The sequence below is a fragment of the Pleurodeles waltl genome, chromosome 8 (assembly GCF_031143425.1).
Source record: "Pleurodeles waltl isolate 20211129_DDA chromosome 8, aPleWal1.hap1.20221129, whole genome shotgun sequence".
Classification (NCBI taxonomy): domain Eukaryota; kingdom Metazoa; phylum Chordata; class Amphibia; order Caudata; family Salamandridae; genus Pleurodeles; species Pleurodeles waltl.
The window spans coordinates 181266729-181293436 of NC_090447.1; the positions used below are offsets into that span (position 1 = coordinate 181266729).

The 26708-nt window shown below is 43.2% G+C and overlaps 1 protein-coding gene across 1 annotated transcript in view; it reads right to left on the bottom strand.

The window, feature by feature from the left end:
* URB1 (URB1 ribosome biogenesis homolog) overlaps positions 1–26708 on the bottom strand; it is a 683114-nt gene that overhangs the window by 625729 nt on the left and 30677 nt on the right. The window contains exons 2-4 of the mRNA XM_069204026.1: positions 21465–21604; positions 9572–9723; positions 4161–4293 (exon numbers count right to left, since the gene is read on the bottom strand). Coding sequence (XP_069060127.1) covers positions 4161–4293; positions 9572–9723; positions 21465–21604 — 425 coding nt within the window. The remainder of the gene's footprint in view (positions 1–4160; positions 4294–9571; positions 9724–21464; positions 21605–26708) is intronic.

Below are 26708 nucleotides of genomic sequence, written 5' to 3' on the forward strand. Positions count from 1 at the left end.
GCATTAGTCCTTTAATCTACTCCCATTCGTGGCGGTCATAGCAGTTGAGCGTGCTGGTGTTTGCAATTCGTCACCAAGTGGCTGCTGCGCTCCATTTTCCCGCACACCATTTCCACCCTATTACTCTCTTTATCTGGGGTTGGTCCTGTGGATGTAGAGTTGATGCCTCTCTTCATGACTGCGGTTCCGATTACCAAGTCAGCTACTGTATTGCCCCTGATAAGCAATGGGTAATGAGGGGAGGGTTTATATTTGTTTTTGACTCATGTCGTCACTGCCTTTTATGACACAGACACTCAACTGGCAGCGACACTCAACTGGCAGCCTAACTTCGGTCAAGGGTGCTAGGGAGCACTGAGTCCTAAAAATGTCCTCTTCTGAGATGGCATGAGGGTTTCTAGGACGAAGGAGGACTTTGCTTGTTCCTCCTCAAGTTGCACCAGGTAGGTGTCTGCTGCCCCTTGTTTTAGGAAAATGTACACCACTAGCTCATCTGGCCGCGATGACCTCAAGAGTTAAGATGCCACTCCCGCCTCCAGAGAGTCAGCATTGAGGTCTTGACAATCCTCGTATGTGCCTTGTTCCTCAAAGGCAAAATCTTTGTCTTTACAGAGGAACTCCGCCTGATCCTCATTGTGTGGTTCTTGGTGGCCTTGTTCGGAACACCTGTAACAATTTATCAAAGCCCCTTTTTCTGCAACTAAGCCACCATTTCGGCCTCAAAACAATGCGTCTTTCCCTGAACTTTGAGCACCTATTGATCAGCAGAGTGTACACTTCCTTTTCAGCATCTCAGTTTCCTTTCCCTTCACTTTCCATCAACTTCACACAATTGCCTTTCAGAGTCGAAGCCATCTTAGATGGTTTGCATCTGCAATGTCCTTGGTCTTGGACCAGTAAGGCTCATCATTCTTTTGCCGTCTTTTGGTCATCAAGTGCTTAGACGCTGAAGGTTCTTCAGGGACTTAGAGTTCATTTTTGCTGGCTCTGTGTCAGTGCATGTGGTGATGTTACATGTTTGAATTTCTTGCACCGAAAACATAGCCCCCCATAAGGAAACTAGCAGGAAACGGACATAACAAAACACCTAAATAGTTTACGGCAGACCTATAGGAATCCAAACGCTCCTGCAGACGATTGGAACAGAAAGGGAGGAACAGGAAATCAACGGAAGACTGCACAGCCAACAAAAACGCACTCACCACGCACCACCAGAACATCATAGCCGACAAAAAAAAAAAAAAACACTATTCAAGAACACCTCATCACCAGCACTCACAACAGCAAAGAGGTCTTCGCCATTGTCAAAGAGTTCACAAACCCCAGGACAAACACCTCATCCATCCATCCATCCATGCCTCACTCCCTCCCTCCCAAGACCTCTGCAACAACCTTACCACCTTCTTTCACCGAAAAATCCAGGACCTTTACGAAGGCATCAGGAACCAAAACCCTTCTGCACCGCTCACCACCACGGACCCAGTACCTCACCAGTTCCTGAACTCCTGGACCCGAATCACCAAAGAAGACACCCAAAGACTCATGAACTCCATCCACTAGGGAACACCCTCAAATCCATGCCCTCATCATACCTTCAATCTGGCCAGTGCCACCATAGCACTGGAGCTCTGCCGAACTATCAACCGATCCTTCAAGACCACCACCTTCCTATCAGACTGGAAGCACACCGCGATCAACCCACTGTTCAAGAAACCTACTGCCGACCAAAGAGAGCTGAAAAACTACAGACCCATCTCTCTGCTCCCTTTCACAGCCAAAGTAACGGAGAAGGCCGTCAACCAGCAACTCGCCAAATTCCTCGAGACACACCAAATCCTAGACGCATCCCAATTTGGATTCAGAAGCAACCACAGCACTGAAACCACACTACTAGCAGCCACCGACGACATACGCATCATACTAGACCATGGAGGCATGGTCGCACTCATTCTCCTCAACCTCTCCACTGTGTTTGACACAGTCTCCTACTCACCCCTCTGCTCCAGATTAAACTATGCCAGCACCCAAGATAAAGCACTGGATTGGATCAGGTCCTTCCTCACCAGAAGAATACAGAGTTTCAGACTACCGCCGTACACGTCAGAACCCAAAGAATCAATGCTGCAGAGTGCCCAAAGGATCTTCACTCAACCCGACACTTTTCAACATCTACATGGCCCCGCTTGCCAAGATCATCAAACAACACAGGCTAAACATAGTCTCCTACTCGGACGATGCCCAACTGATACTCTCCCTGTAAAGGCCAAGAGTAATTTCCACAACGTGATGAGCAGTCGCCGCCTGGATGGAAGCCAGCTGCCTCAAACTCAACTCGGACAAGACAGAGATCCTTGTAATAAGCTCCACACCTTCTGCCTCGAACGACTCCTGGTGGCCCACCACACTGAGAAATTCCCCCACACCCACGGACCACGCACGCAACCTGGGCATCATCCTGCACTCCTCTCTATCCATGACTCGCCAAGTCAACGCGGTCTCACCATCATGCTTCCACACCCTCCGACTCTTGCGAAAAAACTTCAAGTGGATTCCCTCTGACACGAAGAAGACAGTCACCCACGCACTTGTCACTAGCAAACTGGACTACAGCAATGCACTCTATGCCAGCATCACCAAGAAACTCCTATCAAGACTACAAAGAATTCAGAATGCAGCAGCCAGACTCATCCTAGACATCCCTGACACAGCCACATCTCCTTCCACCTCAGAGACCTACACTGGCTCCCATTCAACAAGTGCATCACATACAAACTCCTGATCCACACCTACAAGGCACTGCACAACATAGGAACGACATACCTCAACCACCACCTCGTCTTCTACGTACCCAACAGACATCTCCGAACTTCCCAGCTCGCCCTTGCAGCCATCCCCAAGATCCAGAAAAGCACAGCACAAGGAAGATCTTTCTTCTACCTAGGAGCCCAGACATGGAACACGCTACCTCTCAAGCTCAGGCAGACCGCATCACTGGAGCAGTTCAGGAAGGACCTCAAGACCTGGCTCTTCGACTGAGCAGCTCGCCCAAAACAGCGCCTTGAGACCCTACAAGTGATTAGAAGTACTTTACAAATCACTGATTGATTGACTGCCATGACCCTACCTCATTGCCTTCTTCACCACTTCCAACCTCTCAAGATCAGATCAATGAGCCTTTCTTCAGTTACAGAGTCCTCTACTTGCACTAACTCAGCTTCCTCTGTGTTCTCCTCCCGGACACTGTTCAGGCCAATGTTCTTGAGGGAAGGCTGCCTCTGTTGCACTGCATCATGGTGTAATGAGCATCTTTGTTTCTCTGTAACTTACAACATCTTTGGCTCAAATTCAGTGCAAGATATACAACCCTCTGTGCTATGATCTTTTGGTAGGCACAAGTTGCAAACTTTGTTGGTATTCTTTTGTGCAATGTTGAAAATTTAGACACAATCTAATCTCCCCCATCGTTCCCGGATACCTAGATGCACATTCTGCAACTGCATGGTGGGATCTCTGATGGTGTTTTTATATAGAAAAAAAGTAACACCGTCATCCACTCCTAATTATCACTGATACGACTCTTGATTCTCTTGGAGCTCCTCTGACTTTCTTCCAGACCCAATGGTGGAAAAAAAGAATATAAAGATGATGACAACACACTGGGCCTCCCAGAGCATACGCCTGATGTCACAAGGACAAGGTCATGCCACCAAACTGTCCTTGACAAGGCCCAGCAGGAAACAAAAACAGGAGAATTCTGGACCCAGGCACTAGACATCCGAAAAAGAGATAATGCACAGCATGTGAATCCAGAAAAGATTCATGCTCCAAAAATATATTTTCCATCGTTGCAACTGGAAGAAAAAGTACATTTCCAATTCCACTTTTCCCCACTTAGGCCAATTCTGAAATGTTAAGGTTTTTGCTTGAGGGTTTGCGATTCATTTCATCCCCCCTCCACACCACCCCCAAAAATTAAAAGAGATTCAACATTCATTTTACTCTCAGCAAGTGTTATTTAGCTGTCTTTTTCCTCCCCAAGTAAAAAAAAAAAAAAAGCTCAAGGTATGCATTTGCAGAAGCCAAGCCATACATTTTCACACCTCCATCGACGTTATTTGCAAGAAACCGTAAATCACTTTACGAAGCTGTTCACTACCCACCTGTTTATCTCTTTTTTTCAGTAATCCACTCAGGAATTTGTTATGGAAATCAAACTGGCTAAAGAAATCTCTTGCAGAATCTGGACCTTGCGTCACCATTGCTGACATCAGGTTAAGGCAGATACGAGCCATCCTAGTCGAACAAGAAGAACAGGTCGTGTGAACAGGTTGCATTCACTGGAAACAGCAAGCCTAAAACATGCAGGCAGAGCACCTTCCCAGAATCCGATTTTAGAAGGATGTATGCAGTTAGATTTACAACCACATATAGCCAGAGAATAATAAACGTTTGCAAATAAATCCCTCCACACACATGCAGACGTAAGGAACCTAAAACGTTAAAAACAACTCCGCATCAAAAGACTGCATTTGGGACATTAAACTGAATCACCTAGTTTGGATCCAGCACAAAGCCAATAGCCTGTAATAATTAAGCAAGTTCAACAGCACGTGTGCTACTCCTAATTATCACACCAAGTCTGAAACTGATCCAGTGGTTTAGTTTAAGAGGTCAGAGGTCTGTTGCTAAATCACAAGTAATGCCCGCTTTAATTAACTCCGATGGAGAAGGCTTTAATGAAACCTGAATAGATTCAATCAAGGGCTGCCTCTAACAATGAGAACATCCGATGAATACACTGAATTCACAAATCCGTTTAAATACTGAATAACGCATCCCGATGTATGTGTCACACGGGGGTTTTGTGTCACACAAAGCAGGAGGCCATCGACACTGAAGAACCTCATCCGCGGTGGCGTATTATATTCTTGAAACACACTTTAAGGAAATGCCTTATTAAAAATCCCGCTAACAAGGCAATGGTATTCTGCTTAGGAAGCAGTCAATAAGTGCCTTGAAGTAAGGACAAAAGCTGTAACAGCCGGTCTTTTGTTTAAAAGGTTCCCTGTGAGATAACGTGCTTCGTGGCTATTTTCCCAAATAAAATAAATTGTGTGTAGAGTTTTTTTTTCACCCAATTTACACCACACTGAAAGGACAGAGCTGCAATGGCGATTCCGGTAAGGAGTTGGCATTTGTAAGACAGACGATGGAGGAGGGGGAAGGAGATCAATTATTACAGCGCACAGAGGTGCGACACGAGAGAGAGAGAGAAAGGGAGAGAGAGACTTAACAAGTGTCTTTCACATTTTAAATTAGCGGACATTTTGCATGAGCCGTGGTTGTCAAAAGTGATAGCGCGATTGGTAGTCACCTCAGGCCAAAAATAACCTTTTCAGGTTACCACCCATTGTGTCACTTCTGGTTGCATCCGACCCTGGTAACCATTTCTGCCTACCTCCCATAGGAAGAGTGAGGTCCACTAGTTAGTTGTCAAGTCAGTAAACACCGCCCGGGTACGCTGGAACTGGTTCTGAAGAAATCACCTGGTGATTTCAGCGTAAACAACCAGCAGCGACTACGGAATGCAGATCTGGGTAGGTCCAACATATGTGGCTGGACCGCAACTTCCTTGCTGTGAGAACTCTCGAGACTTTCTTTTTATGTCTTTATCTTCTCCACCGTTCTGAGGTGGCCTATGTGACGTGCGGCACTTTATCAAAGCTCTTTAATTAAAGTAAAGGAGAGACCGGTGCAGGTAATCACCCACATGGGTGTCAAATTCAGAGTTTCACAGTGAAAAACCTTCACTCATTAAAGCCAAGTCACCTTGCTCTGTTAGAACAACAGACACAACAAACAGAAGGAAAATCCAAAATGATGCAAGGGATCGAGACAGTCCCGAAATGGTGCAATCATTCGTACTGTATTTATTGACGTGCAAAGGCATCCATCAATAGTCTGAAAGAATTAGGACACCTAAAGATACACAACCAGCACATGGCTCGCCTTCTGCCTAGAGTGGAAGACGGGGGCTTCTTCAAGGCATACAGTGGCATCTTTAAGGGGAGCAGCTATAGTGCATAACGCACAAATAGGCATCAGGTGGTGACCTCGAGGTAAGTAGAGGAACTGCGGTTTTAAGTAAGAACAAGGTAACTTGCAGCATTCCCAAATCTCTGAAGTTCTGGCGTCATATGCAGTCTGGCGGGAACAGCGAAACTGGACTAACAGACCTTACCCTATCCATAGGAGTGGCAACGCCTGGGATTTCAACCCTTTCTCCTCTTTGACAAAGATCTGTGACTAACCTGCAGGTCACATGTTTGAATCCAAACAGGGCTGACAATTTTTATAAATGTATATAATTGAAAATTATGTTTTAAGGCAAAACAGCAGCATGGAATGACAACAGGGGAGCAGGCGGGGTGAGCAATGTGGAGTATTCAGGGAGCCGGGGAGAGAAAGCAACACATTTGGTGGGTTCATACACGTAAGAATCTTGCCCCTATAGCAATGCCAAAGAGTAATGCAAAAAAAAACTGAAATAAGTTAATCAGGTATGTCTGCATTTTAATTTGCGCTTCACTGATGTTCCCAAAACTGTTTAAAATTCAACTAAGAAGCACCGAGGAGCTAGTGAGAGCAGGTGTTGCTTCCTTTTCTTCCTCTGCAGCATGGATCCTGTGTGGAGGCTGGGAAACAGAGCAGAGCGCTCCACGACCCTATGTGAAGGTCGATGAACTAGGGCTTGTGTACTTTACAAGACATCTGTAAAAAAAGAGGAGCCTCTTCAACCAGCAGAGCAAAATAATTGTATTAATATAAGGGGCCCGCTATAATCTACCCACGTTTAAGAACAATCACTGCCTTTCAAATTACATGGGTGAATGAGAATCAGAATAAGCATTTCAGGTGTGAGTACCACTATCTTTCTAGGTAAGAGGGCAAACAGCATCTATGCAGTAAACATCCACAAGTCAGTATCCTCTCCTATTCCTCACTAACTGGAAGCTTGTTTTCGATCATGTGCAGCACTCTGGTTTTTCTATCGTGTGAATGTAGCCAAAAAGCAGCAAACAGACATGCACATCCAGATCGGGGACATGGGTGTGGGTTGTCCACAAGTGCAGGCCTTTATCTTTTCAGAGGTGTGTATACCTCAATCAACTTTCTAGAGTTGGCAGCACCAATCAAGTTTCCAATTGTGGGGACCTTTATTATATTTCTCTTACTGCACATCTTGTTGATTTACACATTGACATACTATCTTGGTGCCTTCTGTATTTCAAACTCATCAGTAGAGTATCCAACACTATCCACACATGTTGGGGCTTATTTCCCCAGAATCTAAAGCGCTCACAGATGCCGGATGGAAAATGTTTCCATTTCACAATGAACTCTTTAATTCTTCAATTTATGTAATTCTTTAATTTATGTTCAATTTCGCCTATTTTTATATTATCAACGTTTCTATAAGCACAAGATATTAGGTTCCTTTCATAGGGACAGATACAAAAAATTACTTTAAACTAATCATTTTCCCCAGGTTTGGAAACGGAAGCATCCTTTTAGGTGTAGAGACAAATCTTTTCCTTATAGGTATGCAAAAGACTGAGTGAAGCAAACAATTCCACTACTGCAGAAGTAGCTTCTTTTATTCTTCATTAGACCATTGTACAGAGGATCACATTTTACGCCCATCTGCTTCCACAAAATGTGAAGGCATGAGAATGCAAGTGAGACAAGAAGCAGAATGACCACTTAAAAGGCAAAAAACTAAAGACTTTGAGAAAATATATTTTGCAACATGTATGGGTACTTATTACTGAACCACAACAGTTAATTCCTGCTCAACAAATGACTAGCCCTTTGCAAGTCTGGTGTGAGCAGTTTGTGAGAATATCGTGGGTAACATTGTGTTTTTGTTCGGGCACTGTTAACCAAACGTTGATCTCTTGAACAACTTTGTTGGCGATATAAAGAAACTCATTGGTGCCGGAGGGCTGTGGAAAGGCCGATTTTGATTATTATGTTACTGTGCATTATTATATGCTCTGCCACTTAAGTATCTTGAGGATTAAAGCGAATTAACAGTGCGAACTCCAACCTCCAAGAACCTCGAACAGACATCACGAGGTCAGCCAGTTCTGAAGGCTTGGAAGGGTTCATATGTAAGAATACAGAGAGATGGTCCACAAGCTGGCTACAGCAATAAACAAAGCCTAACCCAATCTTTACTCATCAAGTAGCTGAAATACGCACCAATTTCAAACAGGCCTGCACTCGGCCAATTCACACCCAAATCAAATAACTGCTGCCACACCTCTGTTGGCGGCAATGGAGACCGTGTTGGCAGGCTTATTTGTACAATACTGATTGCAGCTGCGTGATTATACAAAGGAATTCATCTACTAGTATTGGCAATCATTCAGCTACTAAAAGGAGCATATACAAAGGCTCCTGAAAACATTTTAGTAAGTCAGAGTTGATCACTTGACTTACTGTAAACGAAGAATAAAAAAATATATTCACATAGAAGAACCTAACATGTCAAACAAGTTTCCGGACTGCAATCTACTTGGAATTAAATTAAAACTGTGAGAACAGTTTGATAAAGCCTACTTGGCAATGCACTTAACAGTATGTTACAAACGCACTACTATGAAACCACCTTGGTACAAAAACAAGGCCGGGTGCCTGGGAGACTAATCACAGCTGGGAGCCAAGAAGAGCATGAATGCATTTCCACTAACACTGATCTCAAAGTAGCGCGTGAATTACACAAGGAGGAAACCGGATTCTTAGTGGGACAGCTTGAAAAAAAATAAAGGATTTTGATTATTTTTCCCCTTTGCAAACATATCACCCCAAGTATATCTGGCATGAAACGGTTTTGTGGTCTAATCGAATGTACAAATTACATAATACAATAAAAAAAAGCATGTGCAGCAACAACTGACTCAAAGAAACCGTGAGAGACCAAAAAGGGAAATGGTATTACGTACACAAAAACAAAATAAGATAACACATACAATGACCGCAAAATACTCAAATTGCACTGTACTCTGTTGTAGGCCCATGCCAGTAGAACACTTTGAAAGTCACTGGGAGGACAGCTGATGCAGGACATCCACCATAAACCAGCAGCTGTCCAGCTCTGCCCCAATGCTGAATTCCCCTCTCATTTAGCCATGGTGGAGCTGTTGAACTGTCAACGCTGGACCTGCAGTAGGCTTCATCAATGGACACTACTGGGCAGCGCCCCAACCACCACAAGGCATCAAAGATCTATCTTTTTTGAGGCAAGCCTTTCCACACCATGTAAACCATAGCAGCCATAGGAGACAAACACACAATGATCCCCACTTGCTGGGACAAAGTTCTCAGCAATTCAGGATGATGACTTTCCTGATTTCTGAAACTCCAGAAAAAATGCTGGCACACAATTTTCACTGAAGGTGCTCCCTGCATGCTTATGGAGCACCTTTCCTGAAAAGATCCCCGTGAAGCAAGCAGGGATATCTAGATGTGATGGACAAGCTGCTAAACTCACAAGGATGACACTTACCTGTGACTTTCAGAGTACAAAGAAGAATAAAGCAATTTCATGTAAGCATTAATTATCTTTTTGACTATGTTCATTCCCACCACACTGAAGTGTGAAAGATCGCTGGCTGTCCGCAACAAAATTACTTCCAAGGCTTGGAATATTAATAGCATCTGAAAAGTAAAAGGAGTCTATTAATGACAAGTTTTCTTTTTCAAAGGCAGAATTATTGAAATTTTCAGATTTTGTGCTATACTAGGCACATATAAACAATAAATATATACATCCTTATTGTGTATCTCTCTCTCAACATAGGAAGAATTGATTAATTCGTCATCAATTTAAGTGGCACACTGAACTAGTCAAAGTCTCAAATGGCATAAACCAACGAAAAGAAGCATTTAACACACTATCATTCAATCCAGTGTTTTCTCGAAATCTAGATCAATCACTAGCAGCAAACGTGAGCTCAACAGGGTTTGCAGAGTGCACCAAGGAGCACCACTGAGGATGGAGACGTAATGACAGATCTAGTGATGCTAGCAAGGGGGGGGTGTAAGAGTTTGCTGCTAATCGAGTGGCCCAGTTGGGAAATTCACCTGAGCCGGTTTACCCATTCAAGTGGTGAGCTACTACTTGTTTCACAGCATCTCTCAGTACTGATGTGGGTAGAGGTTAACTAATTTTGGTGGGAGCGGTAAGGGAGTAATCTGGACATAGTCAAAGTCAGTCTCTTGTACAGAAGTGGTTGAGAAGAAGAGTTCCTTGTTTTGTCAAAATCATATATAATGTTACAGTTAGGGCACTGCTACTTCTGTTCCCATGGCTGCTGAGGATAGAGCGCAGCTAGTCCAGCCTACATTTCACTATGATGAGCCTGTACTTACCTCTGGCTTTCTTCCATTTCTATTTTCCAATCCTGGATTCCATTTTAGTGTCCGTCAGCCACCTCTTCTTGAAAAGACAAAATGTTGACCACAGCAGGAAAATGTCTGGCAGTCACAAATAAAACCAGGAGCTTGCCCAGGATGCTACTGGTATGAGTATGAGCTTCAGAGTTAAGCCGCACACAGATCCATGTCCACTGGCTCTGAGGACCGCCCGATGCTGAGCCAGGGGACTTCTGCAGCAGGCTGGTCACTAGAGGAAGGGTGGAAGTCACTATGGAGAGCATAACGAGCGTGGAAGAACAGAAGGTCAGCTATTATTTCTGTACTTCAAAGGTACTGGAGACAAAGTATTTTTAGGGCCCTGTGATTTCTTCTTAACTACACAAAATAAGAGCAACTGTTGGGTCTGCTGCACTGCGTTTTCCTGGTGATGGTAAGGGCGCTGGGAGGTCCGAAGCAACTGCTTTGCAACTGGTTGTATAGCCAAATGATGTGAGAGGTAGGTGGGGTGAGAGGATGGGGGATGGTGTGTGCATGTGGTGGCAAGTGCGATAAATGTTGAATGTTTGTAAAAAAGCAAGACAGCTGGTGTAACTAAATTAATCTGTGCATCACATGAGTAATACTACAGGGAGTGCAGAATTATTAGGCAAGTTGTATTTTTGAGGATTAATTTTATTATTGAACAACAACCATGTTCTCAATGAACCCAAAAAACTCATTAATATCAAAGCTGAATATTTTTGGAAGTAGTTTTTAGTTTGTTTTTAGTTTTAGCTATGTTGGGGGGATATCTGTGTGTGCAGGTGACTATTACTGTGCATAATTATTAGGCAACTTAACAAAAAACAAATATATACCCATTTCAATTATTTATTATTACCAGTGAAACCAATATAACATCTCAACATTCACAAATATACATTTCTGACATTCAAAAACAAAACAAAAACAAATCAGTGACAAATATAGCCACCTTTCTTTTCAAGGACACTCAAAAGCCTGCCATCCATGGATTCTGTCAGTGTTTTGATCTGTTCACCATCAACATTGCGTGCAGCAGCAACCACAGCCTCCCAGACACTGTTCAGAGAGGTGTACTGTTTTCCTTCCTTGTAAATCTCACATTTGATGATGGACCACAGGTTCTCAATGGGGATCAGATCAGGTGAACAAGGAGGCCATGTCATTAGATTTCCTTCTTTTATACCCTTTCTTGCCAGCCACGCTGTGGAGTACTTGGACGCGTGTGATGGAGCATTGCCCTGCATGAAAATCATGTTTTTCTTGAAGGATGCAGGCTTCTTCCTGTACCACTGCTTGAAGAAGGTGTCTTCCAGGAACTGGCAGTAGGACTGGGAGTTGAGCTTGACTCCATCCTCAACCCGAAAAGGCCCCACAAGCTCATCTTTGATGATACCAGCCCAAACCAGTACTCCACCTCCACCTTGCTGGCGTCTGAGTCGGACTGGAGCTCTCTGCCCTTTACCAATCCAGCCACGGGCCCATCCATCTGGCCCATCAAGACTCACTCTCATTTCATCAGTCCATAAAACCTTAGAAAAATCAGTCTTGAGATATTTCTTGGCCCAGTTTTGACGTTTCAGCTTGTGTGTCTTGTTCAGTGGTGGTCGTCTTTCAGCCTTTCTTACCTTGGCCATGTCTCTGAGTATTGCACACCTTGTGCTTATGGGCACTCCAGTGATGTTACAGCTCTGAAATATGGCCAAACTGGTGGCAAGTGGCATCGTGGCAGCTGCACGCTTGACTTTTCTCAGTTCATGGGCAGTTATTTTGCGCCTTGGTTTTTCCACACGCTTCTTGCGACCCTGTTGACTATTTTGAATGAAACGCTTGATTGTTCGATGATCACGCTTCAGAAGCTTTGCAATTTTAAGAGTGCTGCATCCCTCTGCAAGATATCTCACTATTTTTGACTTTTCTGAGCCTGTCAAGTCCTTCTTTTGACCCATTTTGCCAAAGGAAAGGAAGTTGCCTAATAATTATGCACACCTGATATAGGGTGTTGATGTCATTAGACCACACCCCTTCTCATTACAGAGATGCACATCACCTAATATGCTTAATTGGTAGTAGGCTTTCGAGCCTATACAGCTTGGAGTAAGACAACATGCATAAAGAGGATGATGTGGTCAAAATACTCATTTGCCTAATAATTCTGCACTCCCTGTAATTGCATTTTATTTTCCAATATATGAATTGTTGACGTTTTGCATGACATTCATATTTTATCCACTCTCTTTTTTCTTAGAGAATCATAGTATTACGTGGAAGATGTGAAGGACCACTGTTCCGGCTTTTATGAGTTTGTTTCTCATCGTCAAGTACACATCTTCTTGACAAATCAAGTAAAGGTTTTAGCTATTGCCTCTGACTCCCAGTACTGACAATGCGAAGATAATTTCTGGTCTTGTAAAACGAAAGGTGCAAAAAGGGAAATGCTGTGAGGGTTCAGGAACTGGGCTAACTGCATGACGAGTAGGTCCCTTTGACAATAGGCATAGGCAATGCAAGTAAAAATGTCATATGTCAGAAGCTGATACAATATCAACATACTCAGTTTAATTATTATGTATAGGTCTGGAGCCCTATTTGATCATGAAGGCAATAAACACATAGCACTGTGCATATATATGGCTCTAGAACTATTACGATATTGAGAAACACTATTATATGGTCAAATAGGAGTCAGAAATACAGAAAGAGGCCCCAGAGGAGCAATGGTCTGACATCTCGTCTAGAGCAGCCAAGTTCCCCATCATGAAGAAAACACTTAGGTAGTGAGTTACAGCTGCTGCTTCACCAAATCTATACCAATTCAAATATACAAAGGCTATCCTAAATATTAATGGACGGAACAAGGACAAGAAAGTGATAAATATGCTGTGATAAATATGCTAGTGGTAACCATGTGGAACAGCCAATTCGGAAAAGAGCTTAATTAAAAAAAATGCAAAGTTACCATCAACCTGGGACCTGGTAGATATTTTGCTTAGACCACAGAAGATGAATATATTTAATTAATGAACTCCGATATGGGAAAGCGATCACACATTCTTGTGATTGCATCAATGTAGCTCCTCAGATTATTTTGTTAATCCTACAGTGGACCGAGATTTCAGAAAATTCTAGCAAAGGAACAGATCACAAACCTTATGATTGAGTAGACGGCATATAATTTTAAACCTCTAGATGGGCAGCAATGTGGGCACCAATATGGAGAAGTGTGGCTCAATGGTTAGAGCGGCAGACCCTGATGCAAAATCTGGCCCGGGACCAGGGTTCAATTCCCGCTTTGGCGGGTCTTGGGCTCAATTTCCTCAAACCTGATAATTCTCACATCGGTGCCTAATCTAATTCATGGGTCCCACTCTGTAACTCTGGGCAATAGCTTGCTTAATCTCCACAACGGCCCCAACAGCGCTGGGATGCCTGGCTTCACCTTGGAGGTTGCCCAGGAGTGGGCACCTCACAGGGAAAAGCCAGGAGGGGTTCCACAGCGGTATGCGTACAGCGCCTTGAGACCCTAACGGGTGAGTAGTGCGCTATACAAGTACGAAGTTTAGTTTACCAGTTTAAAAGGGCCCACTCTAGCTGGCAAGATGGTGCACTGACTTAAATACTCATTGCTGATATTTGCTGTGACTTGCATGTTCTGAATTAGGAGAGGCTAGCGGGGGCTCCTACCCTTTTAAAGTTGATTAATGGAGTATCCATAAATTGGGCAGCAGTAAAAGTAGTTATTTACAGTGATCCAAAATTGCGTTATAAAGCAATATGGCAACATTATTACCAATAGCTTAAGTTTTACACCTTGATACGTCTACACCTATTGTTAACAAGCATCCTTATTATGTGCCTTGGAATGCAGTAGTCAAAATTAATTATTTGTATATGACTGCAATAGCAGTCATCTATTGCATTGATGTTCAGGTCAGAGCATGTTACTATATGTTCAAAGGTTATGTTTAGGTGCAAGTATCAAGAAAGCTTCTTGGTCCCAATACTTCAGTAAACAAACAAGTAATCCCGAAAAGAACAGAACAAGCATTTACAATGCAACGGGTCTCGCGTTTGCTCATGTTAGAGCTGATCGCATTGTAAACTCCTAACTCGACTTTTCACCTATCGGGCAAAAGTGCATTTATGTATGTAACCCGAAAAAGTGAAATTAACTATGTAAAGCGCTCAACTTCTGCCAAGCGAGATCGTGCTCGTAAATTAGAGAAAAAGAAGTCCACGAGCCCGATGGAAAACAGTGAGCCTCGCATGTTTTCTGTACTTGGTCGCTGCGCTCGAGGAGGGGTAGCCACCGGAAAAGGCATGACATATGCGTGCCTTCGACTTATGAAAGCAAGCAGATTTTATTAGTCAAGCCCACAAACCAATAAAAACACTGACGTGAAGTTGACAGGGCTCTGAGCCCTTTTCTAAATACTAAAGCATCTCGCTGCGATACGCATGCGCGACCCTAAAAATGGAGGCAATGCTAGGGGACCAATCCACAGAAGATATGTTTTCTTGTCTATTAATCCTCTATTAGCGGCAAGCTAATGATGCCTGTATTTGTTGCAGATATTTCATCAAACAACACTGCCATATAAAGACAAAGTGTGGTCTTGGTAGTACAAGTGTATGAAACTGAGATCTATTGAGAAAAGTTAAAATGAGAGCAAGTTACTCAGCAGTTTCATAAGACAAGCTACACGACAGGATATATAGCCTACCAATAAGGGGAAGGAGCCTGTAACAATGCACAAACAGAATAAATATGGTGGTGCATTTGCTAACTACTTTATGAAGAATATGTGAACCCCACCCTAGACGGTAACCCTATTGTCCATATGTAACAACTTAAGTAAATGCAAGGACTTAGAAAAGCACTTTCGCCTTTAGATTTCAAGACTTTTCATTCGGATGTAGCTCTACTAAGACTATTTTAGTGTTCTCAATACAGAGACTAGATACTATACTCAATATGTTGCTTCATCGACTGCACTTACAGAGACTGCATTTTACAAACTGCATGAGATAAGAAGCAGTCCGCATTTACTTTTCAAAGAATGTACATACCTTAAGTCAGTAACAAGAAACATAAAAGATAATTTTTTATATCATTGTAATACATTTCTGAAGTCTCTTAAAACGGAGCTCAGCTTGATATTTCATACTAGTTCTTGTGAGAGAATAGAATAATGTCAATTCACTCCATTGCTATTTGGGCCAAGAATTTGTCTTGTATGTCTGTATCTTCACAGAACAAGACTTGACTGTAACAGTTTTGCTATGTGTTATTAGAGGTGTGGTCCTGGGGTGTGTTAAATGGTTTTCATAAAAGTTAAAAGGTTCAGACGATCAGTGTCCGCAGGGAGGACAGAAACTATAAGTTACATTATTTTGTCTGTCACACACCACTTTGTCAATGAGAAACCACTTTTAGTCCTTGTAATTGGTAGTTTCACACAGTTACAAGTGTCCCTGCATTTGGCAAAATGGATTTTAAAAGGCTTCAAAAGGGACTGACGGTATCCAATATTTACAAGATGATATGGTGATGTTGAAACTCACTAAGAAGGTTACTGAGAAGTAAACCCAATTGTGGAGTTCTCCACCAATGGTGGTTGCCCTGCTGGTGAACTTCTCAAAGTGAACCATAACGATATCCAGTGTCAGTTGTATACATCAGGTTAAGCCACACTACCAATTCTACGGTGTCATCTGGAAACCCCAGAACCTAAAAACAAAGATGAACTCAGGCCTTACCTGGGCATTGGTCAGTTTTTGTCTACAGGAGTCCCACGTTTTGCAGATTGTAAGATGGCGAATGATCAATTCTCAATTTATTTAGTATGTTGACTGCCCCCCCAAACAAAAACTGCTATCCGTGATGCACGTTCTTTGAAAGACTAATTCCTTGCTGTGGAGTACCAGGATTATGGATGCAAGTCATTATGGACTTCATTCTCTCTGTTGCCTCATATAAATTGAAAGGCAGATAATAGAATTACAGTTGCATCTAAGTCACTCATGGCTACAGAAGATGTACTTGGAAGTAGAAAGGAAGTCACTGGCGTCTGCAAAGACGTTTAGTCAATGCGTGTGACACTGAGCTCATCCTTTGATGTGCTCACAAACATTAGGTCATCTTGATCAGTGCAGGGCATGTTAAGAGCACCCGTTTGATTTTGCTGCTTGAATAGGCATACAGATACAAGACTTTATATATAACTTGGAACAGATAACCATTTAAGAAATAGCATGACAGATGTTCAGTCAAGCATAACTATAAAAGGTCAGAATCCAGAAGGGGGCACACTGGATAAGTAAATGGTATTACAAGTGCAGCAAAGTGAGCAAGATTCCGTGAACAGTCATCCGTAGGAAAATGGCTACAAAATGGAACCAAGCTTATCAAACAAACACATCCAGTGGTTGGCAAAATAAGCATGAGTATTCGGTAGGTAGCACATATGTTTTGGAAATACTGCCCAAATTAGATACTGAAGATTGTCTCCCCAAATTGTTGTGGCACAATTGTTATACTGAGTCAGATAAGAGTGGCAAAACAGCATAAAGCCGCCATCATAACCAAGCACTATGTGAGCAATACATTTTAGAGGTCAAAGGCATCAATACACCCAAAATAGAAGAAGTGTAAAAAAAATGCACTGCTAACAACTCTCAGAAGACACGGGGACCACTTCATAATCTGGTACCAAGTCCACAAATGCATAGTCAGCTTGCATGCAGACATTCTGGAACCTGTAGTTATGGAAGTAACTAGTATTAAATGATCACCCCAGTAGCCGTCAGACCGAGGAATGGAGCATTCTTTAATTCAGTCAACACCATCACCCCTCTGGACAGAAATATTAATGAGACAAAAAGAGCCAAAGTACATCATTATCCATACTTGAATGCAGTTTCATTCGGGGAAGACCGGAGTTTTGAAAGAGTTATAATAGAACATTAATAGACAGCTTTACCACACACAGAATTGGATTGTTGAATGTAAAATGATAGTAAGTGTTTCAAGCAATATTTAGGTAAATGAGTGATAAATCACAAATTTGAACTGATTCACTAAGAGTGGGTGAAATTTTGAAATGTTTTTCTTCAGAAAGATGTGAAAATTATGCTATTATGCGCAGTCCATTTGCATGTTTCCTAAATGACACAAAAATCCCACAAGTCCAACTGACAATTCCCACTAACATCACACCCCATGATGCAGCTATGTCAAATAATGTGTACGTTTGGCGGGGAAAGGGTTTTCCAAATGACCTTCTAACAACACTATCCCCAGAAGAATTTGTCTCATTATTTTCAGCTCGAGACCCCACAGAAACAGGATCAAATTGTTTACAGCAGTCAACATACTTTGGTTGTACATTCACCCACTCATTAAACGAAGTTCAGGAGGACTGATAAATATCCCTTCTTTGTTTCAACACTTCCCATCTTCCAATTTGACCACACAATCTTTCACAGACACCACTCTCTTGGGAGAAGAGAACTGAGCACAGTCTTGGGACATTTACTGCCAATCATATTTCATCTTTTCAGCGTTCTTTTTTTTTTTTTTTTTTACTGCCGGAGAAAATGCACATTTTTCCACAGGAAGATCCCTATTCTCCACCCAAAGCCTGTTCATTTTGGAATCTGGAATTCTGCCTCTAAACAAGACAAAAGGTGACCCCTTGTTGGGTGTAGAAATGGCCCACAACAAATTCTTCAACTCTCATTCCCAAAATCAGACCACTGGCAAGGGACAACAGAATATTATCCGTGATCACTCTGTTGCATCATTCAATAAGTTCATTACTGCTAGGGTGGTATGGAGATGTAGTAGCATGCTTGATAATCAAACTTTAAGGAAAGTCAGCAAACTCATTCAACACAAACTGAAGGCCATTGTCCGTGAGGATCTCTTCTGGAACACCCTACCTGCAAATAAGTTATCAAGGAACCCTTGGGCTCTCACACTATTTAAGGAATTAAAACATACTGCTGGCCTTAGTAAACCCTAATTCCAATAACAAACTTTACTACATCCTTCAGTGCATTCAAAGGACTATGATATTCAGTCCAGCTTTAGACCCAGCCTTCTCCGGAACTGGTACAGATTCAACTGCCCTAGAAACACTGTCCTGTGATTTCTCTCTAATGGCAATGGATAAGTATTGCCTCACATACTGCTCAACAGACCTATCAAAACCAGACCACCAAAACGGTTATCTGATCTTCTGCTTCATGCCAATGAGCCCATCATGGGGCAACTCTACCACCTTACCCTGCAAGTATGGGGGACATTCACTGCACAATGTCTCCTCAAATAACCAGTGACAAGCAACAGTTCAAAAGATTTGCAACACTATGCATCCACACACCAGCATCCAAACACATGGACGGTCAATCTTCCTTCATGGGTCGTACAACTTTCATAATAATCTCATCCTCTTCCAGTGCTTCATACCATTCTCCTACCGTGATGGTCGCCTTGGTGACACCAGATGGAGCATGTATTACCAGTTCATCATAATTCGGTTCCCCCTCATCCACAATGTCAGACCACAAAGGCATCCTAGATAAATAAGCACCGGGAATATATTGCATCTGGTAAGAAAACTCTTAGGGGGTCATTCAGACCTTGGCGGACGGCGGAGGCCGTCTGCCAAGGTACCGCCGACAAATGACCGCACCGCGGTCAAAAGACCGCGGCGGCCATTCAAACATTTCCGCTGGGCCGGCGGGCGCTCTCCAAAAGAGCGCCCACCGGCCAAGCGGAAATGCCCCTGCAACGTGGACGCCGGCTCAGAATTGAGCCGGCGTAGTTGCAGGGGTGCGACGGGTGCAGTTGCACCCGTCGCGTATTTCAGTGTCTGCAAAGCAGACACTGAAATACTTTGTGGGGCCCCCAGGGGCCCCGCGGCACCCCCTACCGCCATCCTGTTCATGGCGGGTTTCCCGCCATGAACAGGATGGCGGTAGGGGGTGTCTGAATCCCCATGGCGGCGGAGTGCGCTCCGCCGCCATGGAGGATTCAATGGGGCAGCGGTAAACCGGCGGGAGACCGCCGGTTTACCCTTTCTGACCGCGGCTGAACCGCCGCGGTCAGAATGCCCTTGGGAGCACCGCCAGCCTGTTGGCGGTGCTCCCGTGGTCGGTGACCCTGGCGGTCACCGGCCGCCAGGGTCAGAATGACCCCCTTAATGTTTATACAGCCTTTTAGCGATCCTTGGGGTGTATTTTCTTTTAATTGTTTTTTTTTTTTTTTTTAACACCCCTGGGTGCAAACACATTCAACAAAGATTTGAGGTTGATAGGAATTTTAAATTAGGTACCCCATAGATAGTGCCTAAAATGACTCACTCCCCACCAACAAGGTACAGCTGCACGCTTCACCACAGAGTGTGATGCATCTGTTCCTCTGAACTCCTGGAAGCAAATGGCACCACCTCATCCTTCCTGTTTCCATGTTGCAACAAAGCAGCCCCTAGACCATCCTGACCAGCATTACTAACTACAATATTAGCATGATGGGGATTGTGCGTAAAGGCAGCTCCCTCAGTGGGATCGTTGCTCCAAGTTAATATATGGTAGACACAGACTGGACAGAAAGGATAGAAAAGGCATGTTCTGCTGAATGACAGAAATGACAATTAGGGTTTCTCATAAAGGTGATATAGTGGGCACCACACAATGCTCAGCACGTTGGCAGCTTTTGGCTCACATATACACAAAGGAACAAAACTAGTATATGCCTGAGGAAATTAAATTTCCATGTGTTCCCAAAGAACACATATATGTAACTAAAATTCATTAAGATTCGTATACTTTAAATCAATTGTAGTACATGACATACACATCACTAGGAAATCAACAAATCATTTTAATAGAAATAATGCTGTGCACATTACCAGAAAACAAAATGCATTAAAGCATACAGTTTATACAGAAGTGCAAGTAATTGCAACTTCACACTCACAAGGGTGTGTACAACAATGACAAGAAACATGTGAAGCATTTCAAAGTCCTGGACGCACCTCAAGTGGTGCTCCAAAGCAGCTGTCTGAAAACACATTCTTTCTAAAGAGTTGATAAAATGTATGGTCAGTGCAGCACTGCTGACACTAATGCTGATAGATGGAGGCATGCTCTATATTAAGGATATGCACCAATGCTGTGTAATACTACCAAGATGGTGGCAGTCCCCAGCGTCAGGATGCTGATGTATGTAACGTAAGCAATCAATGCTGGAATGCATCTGCGTTCCAGCTACACTTGTCGGAAAGTTTGTCCCAAAAAAAAAAAAACCTGACCAACACACGATGGCTAGATTCCCCTTCCAGCATCTGCTGTCAAAGATGCATGTGTGTCTGGAAGCCTACTAGGACACAAAAGGAATTTCACATGTTTGTCTCACATTAACATCAGGAATCGATGACAGCTGGGCCAAAACACTCCTCTCCTCACATCTTCACATGGGTTCTTAAAACCCTGCAAGTCACTCGCTGCCAGTATTAAGGAAAAGAGGCAGACTTATGAGGTAGGCTTTATTCAGTGCTTAGATGCAACAGCCAGCAGGAGCTGGGCACAGAATCAACAGCCACACATAGAATAAAATAAGGATTCTAATTATGGGATTCTAGTGTAGCCATAGAGCGCGTAAAAATCTAGAGACTTATTACTGTGACAACAAGGTCTTAACCAACGGCCTGACTTAGAGATTGGCGTTACTACGTCACAAACGTAAAGGATATACCATCCACCATATTACAAGTTCATTATATCCACTGGCATTTGCAGTACAGCAGACGGGATATCTGTCATGTTTTTGATGGAGTTCGCATCCACTGAACTCTGAATCAGGTAGGCCCCAGGCCCTTAAAAGAGATTCCGACAACAATACTGATATGCTCTACCAACTGTAAACAAATTTACACGTTTTAAACAAGGCAGTTCTAAAATCATGTTACTCTATGGTTATTGATAACACTTACCTCACTCTCTGGCCGTTTCTCTCCATCCAAAAGTTTAAAAATTTCGGCACAGTCCATAGATATCTTTATGTAGCCCTCAACTACATCATAGAGTCCTTCACATGGCAATTTTCTAGCCACCGATATAAATGTTTCTAAACCTGAAAAAGTCCAGAAAGATAGTGAATGACAATATGAAACAAAATTCTCTCATTTCCCTACTTGGAACGGATTTCAGGTCAGATTTGCTGCTTCGGGGACTAGGAAAAGGTGCCCGAGACTCACAGGTCAATGGGTGGCATGGTGCAGCCATCGAGGCGAGGGCTCAAGCGGCTGCTCCAGTACACATCAGGTAGAGCACTGGGCTCAGAGTACCACACTGCGGCAGCACAATACAGGTACATCATTTTCTAAGGTCAGTTCTTGTAAAATTATTCTTAACAGGAAACCTGTTTTCAAAGCTTTCTAGGCTTTTAAAATACAATGAAATGCGCTTGGGCCAGAGTATTCCTGATTATTACAGATACATATTACTTTGGTTAACTCGTTCCTGCGTACATAGAATTTCAGTAAACTACGATTAACTGTTCCATTACAACTCCGCAAACTAACTTTTATCCCGTTTCTAGATGATTTTCATGTTTTTACCAAATTCTGGCCACACTTATAATTTGCGAGCGGGTATTCAGGATGAAGATATTTGATGGAACTAGATTTTCGGTTTTTAAAATCCACTCAAATATTGCCATTTACATGGGCTGGGCACTGCACCCATTACATCACATCTTCCAAATCTGGGTCTACAAGGTGGTGATTAACGTGGCGATAAACTCAGAGAAACACTTCTCAAAAGCAAGGCCCTTCCCCAGCAGCCCGTAAGCACAGGTTTCTGTCCAGATGCAAGATATACCTTGTAGGACATTCTGCTGAAAGAGGAAGGATTAATCACAGAATGTTTACAAGCATTAACATAATTTATTAAAAAGAAGCACAACTCTCTGCTCTTTGCAATTCAACCATTTCCCCCCCTGATAGAATAGTTACTAGGGATGAGTGAAATTAGTCTAATTTACAAAGGCATCAGAATGCCAGTTTCAGACACTTCACGTCCAATTTTGTACCTATTGGTTCGTGAATAACATAGTAATGAACAGTTACTGATCCTGCATTAATATGTATCGTTAACCAATTACCTACACCAACAAGTTGGGAGTGGGTCGTGGGGAGCTCAAACCTGCCTGGGAAACGCATACTGGCTGGCCCAGAGTCATTCTGCTTCCCACCGAGCATCTCACTTCACTTGAAGGGATATCAAAAGTTTATGCAATAATCATGAACCAAATGGGTCAGGTAGATGAAACTTATTTCCCAGAAGAGATATGCTCTTAAATATTGGGTCTACTGCGTGGGGCTAACCCCATGTTACAAGCACAGGTATTTCAAGAGGGTCTAAATTACTAGAGGAATTCCATAAGAATGACACATACCCATAATATCAACTGCTTGCCTGTCTACAATTAGCAGTTGTGAACCTGGACAAACTCCTTGGTCTAGATTAAGGAGGCAATATTCAGGAGTTAGTTCTGACTTATCAGAAGAATCAGGCATTAGGAAATATCATCTTTTTTCCCTTTGACGCTTAGCCTTAGTTTTTACTCACTTTTTAGCTGCCAAAGCACATTCCAGTATATTGGCCATTTATTGTATTTTACTTTATTGTAATTGCATTTGCACAATATTTACACCTTCCCTTCCCCAAGAAACAATGAAGTGCTTTACGGCGTTGTAGCATGCCACCCTGTAATTCAAAGTTAGTGGTTAACCCAGCGGTTATGAATTATTGTTGCAAATTTGTTAGTTATTGGTTTAGTATTGTGCTCTGATGAAACTGATGAAAGCACTTCCTCCAGTGTCCAGCGGTAGATTAAGTTAACAGGAGTTAGGTGTGATTATAGAGTGAGTTCATGCAAGCGAAAAAATGGGATACATAAATAGGGTAGAGGAGATTAAATATTGTGAGATTGAAAGGACAGGTCACACAGAAAGTGGAGCAATTGTGGTTTATGAGGGTGGGATGAAAAAAGTTAGCTATTGCAGGTATGTTCCTCAGAAGGAGAGTTTATGATTTGTAAGGAAAAGCATGGTTAGTGCACTGAGGTATAGTAGAAAGTGAAAGTAAGACAGGCATATGATAGAGTAGGGCACACCCAGCGGCACAAAGGCAAGCAGAGGATGGAGAAGGATAGTATCATAGAAATAATAAGATAGATAGACTATTCCCTAGCTCTAAATCAGGTTAATTTTCACGCATTTTTAAAGAATATTGAGATAGGATGCAATATGGGGAAGAAGAAATAAAGATTGAAAGTTGCTTCCCTGTGGGCAGGCGATAAATGTTTAGGTCTCTTTTGCTGTTCTGTTTGGCAACTAATTGGGTAGATACAATTCATTGTGAAGTTCCTGCTCGTCAAGTTTGTGCATTTGTTGACACTGTACCTCCCTATTCGGGTTTCTTTAAAGGATCGGGTCTCTCTGTTAAAGCAGCTGTGTATGCAGGATGTACAAACACCTCGACTGCACTGAGCACAATATATAAGAGCATCTGCAGTGATTCTTGTGTCGGGTGGAGCCAGTGAGGTTGCGGCTAGGCAGGGGTGCAGACGTAGCAGGAGGAACAAAGTGCTGGAGGTCAGTGACCGCGGAGGCCACTGAGATGGAAAGAGCTGTGGGGGGGCCATACTAACACTCTGCTCCCCGCCGGTTCTTCTTCCCGCCTCGCCTTGCTGTCACGATACACGGCCACACCGGCTTCGGCTCTCAAGCTCAAAAGGAAAAGTGGACATGAGTGGTTGGTTGCACACCAGAAAGTAGAAAGCCGCAAGAAGGAAGCAGACAATCGGAGTCGCTTGCAATGGATAAGGCAGACAAGTCAGTCGACAGCATGCAGGAGGTTAGCCCAGAACAGTCTAGACCTCCATAAAACATATAACACTCAAGACACACTGCTGACAACAATCAATACCACTCTTATGATGGCCACAAATGCCCTTACCTGTTAGTCACACAAGCTGGAGGTCCAAATGGACACAATGCCAACATTAACACGCGCTATAGCAAATATTGCTGCCAAATTAGAAGCAATGGAAGAAAGAGCCACCGTAAATGGATGTCACTGTAAGATCATAGTAGAGAAACTATCAACGTGGGTGCTCACAACAATGATTAGGGTCTTGCGAAGCCTTAAGATGACAAGTGGTACAAATATGAGCATTGATAGAGAGAGAATGAACAACAAGGTACCAGAAATATTAGCAGGGGAAATGTGCAGGGAGAAAACAGGGCAAAGACAAGTTGTATGGCTTTAATATCAAACACCATCTTACCGGAGGCCCTCAACGAGCAATCATACTTGCTAGACACAATTAATAGCTCCAAAAACAATAACGAAAACTTCACTCAGACAATGAGCATGACTTCTGCTGACAACAGCACTAAGAGCATCAATTTCAACCAGCTAATCAGCATGACTTCAACGGACAACAAAAGCACTAACAGCAGCAATTTCAACCAGCAACTGGACACGAGTCCCAAGGACAAAAATAACAGTAATATTGTCAAAAACAAAAGCAACCCCAATACCACGAACAACAGCATGGATAACAACCCACTGACAGGCTCAAGAAAATAAGGGTGAAGAAAAGGCAAACAACAATAAGGCTGACGCTTGCATGCAGTAGCTGGAGGCAAAACCCTGCGGTGGGGGGGGGGGGGGGGGGGGGGGGGGGTGCAAAGGTAAAGGAAACAGCAAGCACAAATCTCTACAAGAAAACTGCCAGACCAAATGACGTCTGGTCAGAAAGTTCGGCACAACAACTAACAAATATAATAATGAGGCAGATCAGCGGGTCAAAGTTGGTGTCTCATGGAAAGTAATATTTCACCCGCTATTTAGTTCTTGAGGAAGGCACAATATCCTCAACAGGGCTAATATTTTGAAACTCATTCACCACTTCCCCTCCTCGTTTCAAATAACAAGCAGAGACCTCCTACGAATACCCGGAATACACTATAGTCATCTGAAAGACAGCCGGGATTGCTTACTTGGTCTTGTGGGAGAAACAAGGATTTAAGGACGGGGTACCCGGGTTCACGAGCCAACTGAAGGAAAATACTCATGTGCTTGCCCGCCTCGCAAGTACCCGAGGAAGCGCCCACAGCGAAAGTGAAGCCACACAATGCCTGCTAAGAGGGTTGCAACCGGTGCAACCACTGGCAAACTTTCAGAACCTCAGAAAGAGGTAAATATAGATAAACCAAGGGGCTAGTCAGGAGAAGAATCACGGAATATACAACACAGTAGGAGCAAGGTTACGTGAGGATCAGAGCAATGCTGTCTCTAGTTTGCGGAGCAGTAACTGCAATCATCCCTAGTACAAAAGAGGAGTACTGGTCTCCACGGATAGAGATACAGGCAGCAAAACAAGTAACTCAAGTTGACGGAGTACACTATAGTGCAAAAAGACCAGACTTAAACTCATCTTTTGGAACGTGGCAGGCATTACAAGTGTTTTAATTAGCAAACCTGCAAGGAAAGAGCTGCAAAAGGGCGTACATACTCTGTTCCAAGAAACTTGGGCAACCGAGGATGTACGTCTAGAAGGATTTGCAGACCTGCACATACCAGCAAGTAAATCGCACTCCTATTGAAGACCTACTGTGTGAACATCCATCCACGACCACAGTGAGAACAGGGGACTTCAAGCTACATTACTTGGGTACCGAGGGGGCCAACAACAGGAGCAAGACAGCTGCTGAAAAAGCATTTAGCAGCTTTCTCCGCGCCTCATCAGAGGCTTGAGCCAATGAAAGCTCTAAGCATCCCCTCCCTTAACAACCGTACTCCCATTGACTACACCTTCTTAAGCAATAATACCATGCAAAGGATGTCTATATTCGAGATGCTTCAACACAAATCAAGTGATCACACCTTGCTCAGGGTAGAATTGAAGTTTCACAGTGAGCTCATGGCACAAATAGAGGTCCTTAGCCACACTAGGAGTGTAGACGACCATAAGCTGCTAAGGAGGATCAGGTGGAACTCAGTGAATTCAGGAAAATTGAAAAAATGGATAATGGAACATACTAGTGAAAGGAATGGAGAAAACCGGAATCCCCCCTATTCAGAACTGGTGCACTTGGATTGCAACCTTGCGCATAACCCTTTTAAGGGGAGTTAGGATGGCCAAGCACAAGAGGAACTGGAAA